General features: G+C 39.5%; 1 protein-coding gene across 3 annotated transcripts in view; it reads left to right on the top strand.

The window, feature by feature from the left end:
* Nucleotides 1–10,236, top strand: part of sytl5 (synaptotagmin-like 5) — a 48,725-nt gene that overhangs the window by 25,504 nt on the left and 12,985 nt on the right. For 2 of the 3 annotated variants that reach the window (XM_024286968.2, XM_024286970.2), the window contains exons 2-10: nucleotides 58–376; nucleotides 462–677; nucleotides 3,101–3,213; nucleotides 3,300–3,417; nucleotides 4,258–4,401; nucleotides 5,954–6,062; nucleotides 6,147–6,276; nucleotides 7,873–7,943; nucleotides 8,440–8,535. In XM_024286968.2, coding sequence (XP_024142736.1) covers nucleotides 258–376; nucleotides 462–677; nucleotides 3,101–3,213; nucleotides 3,300–3,417; nucleotides 4,258–4,401; nucleotides 5,954–6,062; nucleotides 6,147–6,276; nucleotides 7,873–7,943; nucleotides 8,440–8,535 — 1,116 coding nt within the window. In that variant the 5' untranslated portion in view covers nucleotides 58–257. The remainder of the gene's footprint in view (nucleotides 1–57; nucleotides 377–461; nucleotides 678–3,100; nucleotides 3,214–3,299; nucleotides 3,418–4,257; nucleotides 4,402–5,953; nucleotides 6,063–6,146; nucleotides 6,277–7,872; nucleotides 7,944–8,439; nucleotides 8,536–10,236) is intronic. The other variant, XM_024286969.2, reaches the window with a different exon arrangement.

The raw sequence follows: 10,236 nt of genomic DNA, 5'->3' as shown, positions 1-10,236 counted from the left end.
CTATGACTTTCGTAAAGGTAAAATATATTTTCCTTATGTCTTCTTCACCTTTTCCAGGTTTCCTGGTCCCGTTTTGGCAGCTTTGACCAGAAGAAGAAACACCAGAACAGCATCAGAGCTTTCCAAGAGGCTCTGACAAAGGCACAACCCAAGTTTTTTAGATACTACAGAGACCATAATCATAATGTAGTCCTTCTGGAGATCATTTATCCATTAGCTTGGCAGATTTTTCAGACTGAGTTTACCTGAAGGAGCCAATGGAGAAAGCTGAGGAGGACCTGAACCTCTCATTTCTGCTGGATCATGAAAGGGAAATGATCCTGAAGGTCCTGCAAAAAGATGAGAAACTACGAAAACAAGAGGAGAAAAGGATACGGTGAGAAGAACTTCATCACCCCTCCATAAGAGCGTCTTCTCCTCATCTTCTTTTTGTTTTGTCTCCTCCTGTTTCTGCCCTTCAGGAAGATGAAGAACGAGCTCTTGGAGATCAAGCACAAAGGTCCCCGTCGGCCTCAGGAGTCCGGGGACAGGCTGTGTGCTCGCTGCAGTAAAACTTTAGGCCTGATCTTTGACCGAGGAGAGCTCTGTGAGGAGTGCCAGCAGCGCGTCTGCAGCGAATGCCGCGCTTTAACCGCCAGCTCGCGCAAGTGGAGATGCCACGTCTGTGCCAAGATCCTGTAAGTGTGACACCTGGTGGGAGGCAGAGCAATGATGACGGAGGCGGACGACCCCGTTGGGTTTGTTGAGGATTAATGACAGCATCTGTTTTCATTTGTCTGGGAGATCTTCAATGCGAAATCCACACTCACATCCTGAGGGACACATTTACCAGGAATGCTTACAGTTGCAATTTGCAAACTTTCCTTGCAGCTAGAGCATCCAAAATAATCTGATAGAAAATACACCCAAATGCAGTTATGAGGTGTATTGAAACTTTAAATTTAGATTTAAAAAATGGGCTCTTAGTTCCTCAACTTAACTTTTTTTTTTTTTTTTTTTTTTGCAAAAAAACAAACAAACTCATGAATATTATATGATCTCACTAAACAGATCTTCTGGGGTTAATTATATTATTATGGGCTGCAGCAGTCAAAGTCGAAAGAACCGTATTTTTTTTTTGCAATATTTATTACTTATCTTTCTTACTGCACCTTAGCTAAAAATTTTAATGCTTAAAAACACATTTTTAGCTTATTGAACGACCCGTCCCCCAAATGACACCATATTAAATGCTCAAAAAATATTTTTACCACTTCCAAAACAAAAAAAGTGTGTGGGAAATCCAAAAGAAGGTTTAAAATTATTATGGGATGGCTACAGGACATACAGCTTGGCAAGGCAAGACAAGTTTATTTGTATAGCACATTTCATGTACAGAGACAATTCAAAATGCTTTACATAAAACATTAAAAGAAACAATCAAAAGAAATAGTAAAAATGTCATTCATCATCATTCAAATCATTAAAATAAAATTAAAAGAAAGTAAAAAGATTTTAATTTAAAACAAGCATAAACAGTGCGGACGTAAAATTTTGAATACATATTAATCAAATGCAACTGAGAACAGGTGAGTCTTTAACCTGGATTTAAATACACTGAGTGTTTCAGCAGATCTAAGGTTTTCTGGAAGTCTATTCCAGATCTGTGGAGCATAGAAGCTGAATGCAGCTTCTCCATGTTTAGTTCTGACTCTAGGAACTGATAAAAGACCGGATCCAGATGACCGGAGAGGTCTGGCTGGTACATACTGGGTCAGGAGGTCAGTCATGACCTGGCGGCCATTTTGTACTAAATTTGGCAATTTTATCTTTTTGAAAATTGAGAATTTTAGTTCACAAAATTTCCAACACATGCTGCCATCTTAAGTCTACAACCCCCACCAAAGTTTTTTGACCTTTGACCTCAGGAAGAGATCACTATCCTGAATTATCAAAAGAAAAAGTTACAGCACATTGAATGCATGTTGTGCACAAGTTTAAATAAAATCAAACCATACATATTTAAAACATAAATAAAAAGATGTTTGGCCTCAGGCTGTACACATGTTTATTTTTTTAATAAAAAATTGGGACTGTTTAGCAGGAAAATGGGAAGTTACTTGCCTTCTGAAACCTGCCTCTAGTGGTCATGTGGGTTACTGCAACTTTTAGCACTTCCTGGTTTGAAAATACCCCAAAAACTGACGTCAACTGCAGAAATATTATTTTTCACTGCACAATGTAGAAACTTAAAAAAAATTACAAATTTTTCTGCCTAACTTGCTTGCTTAACATCAAACCTCAACTTGATTCAAGCGTGATAAAAATGAACAACACTCCCCTTTATCTCTGTTTACTGGTTTTGATGTTTGTCTTTATGGTTGCTTTTAATCTGCCCACCTACTGACCCAACAACCCACAGCTGACACCAACATCAGTTAAGGTGTCATTACTGCAGGAAGAGTAGGATTATGTTGAGATTTATTCATTAACTTAAAGGTTAATTTAGTGTCAAATTCATCAGAGTCTCTTTAAAGCTTTCTCTTCTAAATTTGAAGCACTGACTATTCTGGTTGTGTCAGATTCCTGTTGGGATTATTGCTTCTGCTTTCTCCCAATTGTAAACATGCTGTCAGTTTGGTGCTGAAAAAAATATTTTATCCTGCCTTGATATGTGATGAATGTATGAAAATTCGAAAAGTACCTAAAAACCAATTTTTTTATTCAGTAGACGCCAGTTTTCCCTGGAATGAATGAACTGAAAAAATATCCCCTCTCTTCTGTTTCTTTTCCTGATCTAATCACATTTTCTATTTGATTGATTTGCTTGAACTGTAGACTATTTTTCATCACTATGTGAGTCTAAAAATGGCCGCCCCTGCAGCCTGATCATATCTGACATAAACAAATGTTCCTCAGCTTGGACTCCCATAAACCCATTTAGGTGTAGAACCTCCCTCCATTTCCCAGCACCTTCTCCATCTCCTTCAGAGGCCCGTGGAGACTGGAGCTCACGCCAGCTGTCACCGAAGGAGAAGCAGGCAATCCCAAAATAGAAAGCGAAGCAGAGATGCGATGATTCCCCAAATGAAAGTGCTGAGGTGTGTGCTTGTGAAACCAGGGAGCTGAAGGTGGTGAGCGGAGAGTGGTTCCTGGAGGAGCGGTCCAAGCGCTTCGAGCAGAAAGTGATGAGCAGCGACGTGATCAAACACACCATCCTCAACAGCCCGGCCTGTGAGTTCGACAGCCCACTTTCACCTAAATTACTCTGCTGAAGAATTCGTTCACCGTTTGCTGATTTGTTTTTTTTAAATCATAAGCCGCGGATAAGCAGGCAGCGGAAAAGCCTCAGGTCTCCCCGGACCCGGACAAACGGGACAAGTCCAAACCCGGCCGGAGCGCTATACGCAGCATTGTGGACGGAGCCAAAAAGAAAGGGTGAGAAAATTACAAAATGCAGAACAGATGGAAGAAATAGATATAGCTTTCATATGATTTGATTAAGACATTGAATATCTATTAAGATACATTTGGTTACTGGAACACGCAGTAATTAGATGGCACGGGCCAACATCCCTCATTTCAGCTGCAAACTGATGCTTCCTGAGGGACAAGTCACATAAGCATGAAGCAAATGCATGAATTCTCACAGCAAAGGGATCTCTGGCATTTAACTCAGCACTCCAATCATCTTTTCATCTGTTTCAACATCGTTCCCAGTCGTCTTTGAATTATGATTATCTGTTTTTAGACAAAATTTTAAAAATCTGTGTCGTTTTCTCGGACATAGTTTCTACAGAGCAGCAGGAGTTCCCTTTTGAGTTGTGGCCGCTCCCCTTCCCATCATCCATAGCTCAGAGTTATCTGTTTTCGTCTGATTCACATCAAGTTGAGTGAAGTAGTACTTAGAAATGCAGTTTTTATGTCATCCATCATGAGAAAAATGTCACAAGAACATGTTAAAAACACAATTTTCCTCAGAGTGGGTCTTTAAGAAGCAATAATCATGTGGTGGTATGGAGACTAAACACATAACTCGTACAAATTCAGACATTTTTCTTGTTGTTGATCTGCAGATCTTACTTTCTCAAGATCAAAAGACTTGTTTTATTATTCACAGTCATTGCTATCTGCGGTGAAATAATGAATCAGGGTGTTTAGAGTTTAATTATCGTACATTTTGGCTTCAGCAAGTGAGGGGGAAGGACCTAAGGCTGCCAGGACTTTGAGTCGGTGTTGCTCGGAGGATAACAGGCTCCCTTCTGTGTTTGTGTGTAGTCGGATGAAAGCGGATAAGAAGGGCGGACGATCAAACTTGAAGCCGGAGCATGGAGTCGACGGCGCCAGTGCGAAGTCTGCGTCAGACGGAGAATCTCAAAGCAGTGGAAGTGTGGGTTCTGCTCAGAGCGCATATTCAAACAGGTGACTGAAACAACACAAAGCAGAGTCTACTCTCGTTTAGATCAAGTAAGAAATAAAGAGCTCAAGGCTTTAAACCTGACAGAATAGGGTTGATTCAGGGACGCACTTACTCTTTACTGTTAGCATTGAGGCATTTATGCACATTTTCATGCAAAAAGCCAGTAAAAGGCTCATTTTTTACCTGTTTCTGGAAAGATTTCTAATGAAATTTAAAGACAAAAATCTGGATATCAGAGATATAGGGATCAAAATGTACAAATTTAGCCAAGAAACCAGTGGAATCAAAGATCAACAGACTTGACAGACAAAAACAGCTACAAGTGAAACCAGCTTTTATAAGGAAGAGAACAACATTAAAAAGAAACAGTTGCATCTACATGCAGACATTTATCCCGAAACTAAACATTTTGAGGTTTTCATGAGAAAATGAGCTCCTAGTTCTTCAAAGAGACAAACATTCTCAGTAGCGATGGGAAAATGAAGCCTGGGTTTCGTAACCAAAGGCTTCTTCAGATCTCATGACTATCAAACCATTTTAGAGTGACACCTTGTGGTCAATCTCTGCATAGCACTCAAACACTCATAAAAAACGTAAGAACACAAAATACAATTTACAGACACACACAACTTTAAATTATAGCAGCTTAAAACTAACTGAATGAATTCAAAAACAGCTCCTAAGCATAGAAATATTTTAATAATATTCACTAATTGCATGATCCACACAGAAAACCATATTTACACACAGATCAGTTATAAGTTCACAAAAGGTTGTGAGACTCTTCAGATTTGGGCATAAATTATGTGTTTAAATCAAATTGAATCAACTCAGTCTTTATTTATAGAGCACTTTTCCAACAAGTTTTGCTCAAAGTGCTTCATTTTAAAAAACATTTCCAAATTTAAAAGCCAAAGAGCAAGATCATAAAGCATAAAATATTATCTAAATGTCAAATTAGCCACAAAGAAAACCTGAAAAAAATGCTATTTTTTCCAAAACAGCTAGTATTATGTTGAAATTTTAGCTAAACTCCAAATTAGCTTAAAAACTGACTGAAGTCTAAATGTCTAAATCAACCAAAAACAGCTAGCCAGCTAACATTGAAAGTAAATGCCAAATTACCCTAAAAATCCCAGTAGTTGCTGAACACTTCAAGTTTGAATGGTGTCTCTGGCAGAAGTTCACAAGCACCGACTAGAGACACATCCCAACAAACTTGCTTTCATCATTAACTTCCTTTGGAAATGTTTGACGATAAAATTTTTCCTTTTTGCGAACAAAAAGTATTAATTAAAACTGTTAACTGCGAAAACGAAGAAAGAAAGAAAAGAAAAAAACAAAATTAGACAGTACAAAATAGCAGCTATAACAAAAAAAGATTATTTTTCATTTGTTCAGATGTACATTTATTTTTTCAAATTTTCCTTAAAGTTTACAATGCATAATTTTGAATTTAAAGCTGATTATAAATGTTTTTTTCAAATTGAAAGTGTCTGTACAGTTGTTTTAGTGAGCTCACAGATGCTCGGCTGCTTTCTCTCTGGCTTTCAGGAGCGCCGCGGTTGCCGTGGAATCCTCAGGTTTGCCTACGGTCCCCAACAACCTGCGCTCCCAAACTCCGACCAAATCCTCCACTCCCAGTGAAACCCGGAGGGTCAGGGTCAGCAAGGAGAAATGCAAATTAAAAAAAAATAAAAAATCTGAATGAAAACATTTTTTAACATCTCTTTGTCTTTGAACGCAGCCCGACGGAGCTGAAAGCGTCAGCAGTTTGCAGTCCGGTGACAGCCTGCCCGAGAAAAAGGCAGCCGGCCATCACAGGAAGAACTCTGGCACCCCGGCCATTTCTGTGTCGAGGGTCTCTCTGTCATCAGGTAACCGTCTGAAGCGGGTTTCTGACTGTTTACTCACAGCGTTTACAGATCAGACCACATCTGTTAGGTGATATGGAGGCAGCAGGAGGAGAGGAGAGGTTCGTACCTCCTCTCAGTGTTGATGCTGACACACTCGGTGTCACAGAGGATGAAATTACTCCCTCTGCTAGGAGCCAGTGTCACCATGGAACCAAATACATTATCAACAGTTTTTTCTGAATAAAAGCCTCCTCATTTTGTCAATTTTAATGTCACGCTCTTTATCTCCGCTCCGATCTGCTGCTCTGAAGCGAGTTAACCATTAATCCCATTAGTCCTCCTGAGCGAGGATCTTCCGTTGTGGCTGCAGTTTCGTAATTTCAGCTTTTAGAAAGCGTGATTCTGGCCTTGAGGATCAAAAGTGGGCTCAGAAATGCAGTTTTAAGCTTACATTTCTTTATGTATATGCCCTTTGTCATGTTGAAAACACCAATTTTCATCAGAGTGGGTCTTTAAGTCTGTACAGAGGAAAACTGAGAGTCGGTTTCTGTGTTTTAATAATTGTGTTGGAGCTTGGAGCTAAAACGAAAAGCAGAGAGAGCAGCTGGAGCTAAGTTCAAACGCGCTTCCTTCTGGCTCTCAAGCTGAATAATGAACATGTCGAGTGATCAAACTTTAAAGTTCCTTTTTTCATAGAACAAAAGAGTAAAAACTTCTTAAATTGGAGAAAAAACCAACATGTTGGGTTTTCATATCCCTTTTGTTTCTACAACAAAATAAATAGAAAGGAGTTTTACTATATCCTTTGAAACATTATCATTTAACCCTTTAAAACCAGAGCTCCAATGCTTATGTTCTTTGATTTACTGTAACTTTTCAAACTTTAACACGATCAACGAAATTCCAGCAGATTCTGAAGGAGAAAAGCACAAAAAGCAGAACAAAACGACAAAGAACCCATCCAAGATCTAAGTAAAGATACCCAGACTTCCCTCACCCGGCCACTTCCTCCAGCTCCTCAGGGGGACCTGCAACATGCAGCTAATCGATGTAGTCTCTCCAGCGAGTCTTCCCGCCTAGCGGGACATGCCTGGAACTCCTCACCAGGGAGGCTTCCAGGAGGCCTCTGAACCAGATGCCTAAATATTATAATAAAATCAGTTGAATGACTGGAGGCTCAAATCCACAATTTTATGAGAAAATAATGGAACAGTATCAGCTTCAAACAGCCTGGAGTTGGATTCTCTGATGCACCCATTCGTTCATCCTCGCCGATAAACCAGTGAAAAAGCAGCATGATGTAAAAACACTGTCAGAGTTTTGAGTCGTGCGCCTAAAGAAGAAAGAAAAAGTTCCCTCAAATGATTTTGTTTTACTTTTTCAAATGTCGAGTGAAGATTATGAGCTTCAGCTTTGGCTTTTAAGTGCTTCTTGAGACACTATTAATTAATCTATTCTTATTATGCAACTAAATCCCAGTAATTAGGATGAGAAGAAAGACTCAGCTGCCAGGAGAAAGTTTTGTGTGGGCTTGGTTTGAGTGTTTTCTAACTGGATTTGTTATAAACTGTTATGTCTCCCTTTCCATCTCTGTCCCCGCCTCCCCCCTGGACTCAGATCGCAGCCGCTCTGAGATGGACCTGTCAGCTTTCGGTTCTGAGCCCAGCGACGATGCCCTCAACCAAGCGGTAAGGAGCACCTCCTCTGCTCCTGCAGCGAAATCAGTCACTTCTTCTGCTCCAACAAGCAGTGAGATTGGGAGGTGAAGCCTCTAACTGCAGCACACAAAGGGTGCCGCCATATCTGCATCTGGATCTGTGAGGCCAAACTCACAATGAGACGTCAGCTGTGGGCCTGAATGTTAATTTGACATCAGAGCTGACTTCAAAGCTGCAGGCTGAGCACAGGTGGTGGATGGATGAGCTGGTCAGCAGCTTTGTCTGTCTCTACATTCAAAGCAGAACTTTACACCCGATCGTTCACACACTCACTGTGAAACCCATGGCGCTATGGTTTGAAACGGCCAAATTGAATTACCACACTCTGTCCGGATTTGTCTGATTGAATTTATGAGAGATGCCGGCGGCGTCCTGCTCTGCTGCTGCTGCAGGGGGGAGTGTGGAAGCAGCAGTGTGCGAGGATGCTACGTCCTTCAGTTCAACTGAAGCCTTTCACGTTTTTTAGGGGTTTTCTGATGAGGACGTGGAGGAGGACATCGATGCTCTGGTGCCAGCCTACTGCTCAAGTCCCAAACAGTATCTCAGCAGCGCCGTATCCACGGTAACTGTTTTTAAAACCCCATAAAACACAGATTTAGGGAGTTTGGCATTTGTTTAGTTTGAATCTGATTCTCTATACTCCAAATAACCTGTTGATCTTGATACTTTGCTGCCTAGCTTCTAAAAGCATGTTCGGGTTTTTTGCCAGCAGGAAAAAGAAAATCATTTCTCTTTATGTTTTTTCTTAAATTTGCAATATTCAACTGTAATGCTCCGTTCACACCACCTTTGGAAACGTGTTCAGGTGACCACTTCCAATGAAAGTCTTTGTAAACGGCCATTTCTGTCTACTGCATTGAGAACTCCCATGTTCATGCATAGATACACAAGAACTCTTTTCAGGCTCTACATACAAAACGTTTGTCAAAACCTGCGTTGAAAGTTTTTACCAGGTTTGACTTTAACCAATCAGGGACTTGGTAATGTATGGAAGCGTCAACTGTTTAAAAATTGATCAAGAAGGAGACATTAATAATCACGGATTGTGCCCAGACGGAATTTCAAGACACCAAGTCAGTCATATATCAGAATAAAGCTGTGAAAAAAAAAGGCTGGAGCAAGATTCATGAGATTTACACAGTTAACATTCAAAAATGCAAGTCAAATGTCTGGTATGAACGTGGCTTTACTGCCGCTTAAACTGAAGGAAAAGACACTGAAAAGTCCCAAATGGGCTTTGCTACTGCTGTGGGGATGGAGGATGGATGTGAGGATGGATGGAGGATAGGTTGCTGGAGCCTATCCTAGTGTTGGGTGAAGGCAGGGTTGCAGAGTCTAGGTTTAATGCTTTTACATCTACAAAGTAAAAATCAGTTTGATTTAATTCTTTTTTTTTTTAAGCATGCCCTACTATGAAGTGGTCCGCTGATGCCAGTTTGGAAAGACCATTTGTGGTTGATTTCCACAGTAATCATCCAACAGTACTCTAAATGTGTCAAAATGTAGATCATGTACTTGATTTAAACATGTTTTAGAGAAGAGTTATTTTGTAAATGAATTGGTTTGGTGTCTGTCAATTACTTTGTGGATCATTCTATTTAGTAATATTCTAAATATACATCACATTTTAAGTATTCTAAATATGCATGATATTTTTAAATGTCTTTTCTTTATTTCAGATCAGTGATGTTTTCTGATAAACCACTGTTGTTTGAATTAGGAATAAAAAAATGCTCACACCTTCTTTCATGCTAAGACAATAGAGTACATATTACATTTTATTTTACTTTTTTCCTGTTTAAATATTAATTTTCAGTATGTTTATGATGTTGGTTATAAAACGACATTACATTCATATATTTCTGCTTCTAAACTTTACTGCTCACTGAAAACATGATAGTATTCTTTAATGATTTTATCCTAGTTTACTAAATATTCCTCTTAATTTTCCTTATCATGTTCTTGGCGGACACATTTCCTTAAAGTTCAGAGGTTTTACAGGTGTTAGCTTGTAAATAAGAAAACAAAACAATTTTCAGAAAGTTTTATTACATGATATTCAGAAGTAAAACAAATTCTCAGAATCTAAACCAGTATAAAATTGTGATGAATTTTATGTTTTTATTGCTCAAATTTCCTGTTAAACACACAAAGGAAATCTCCAGACAGCTGTTTGCCGTTGCAATGCAGACTCAAAATGTCGCTTTACGGCCCCCTAGTGGCTTGGAGGAGCATTTGCATCAAAACAACTCATTATTTGCAA

This window comes from Oryzias melastigma, linkage group LG21 (genome assembly GCF_002922805.2).
Source record: "Oryzias melastigma strain HK-1 linkage group LG21, ASM292280v2, whole genome shotgun sequence".
Classification (NCBI taxonomy): Eukaryota; Metazoa; Chordata; class Actinopteri; order Beloniformes; family Adrianichthyidae; genus Oryzias; species Oryzias melastigma.
This window is presented reverse-complemented; position numbering and strand designations above follow the sequence as displayed.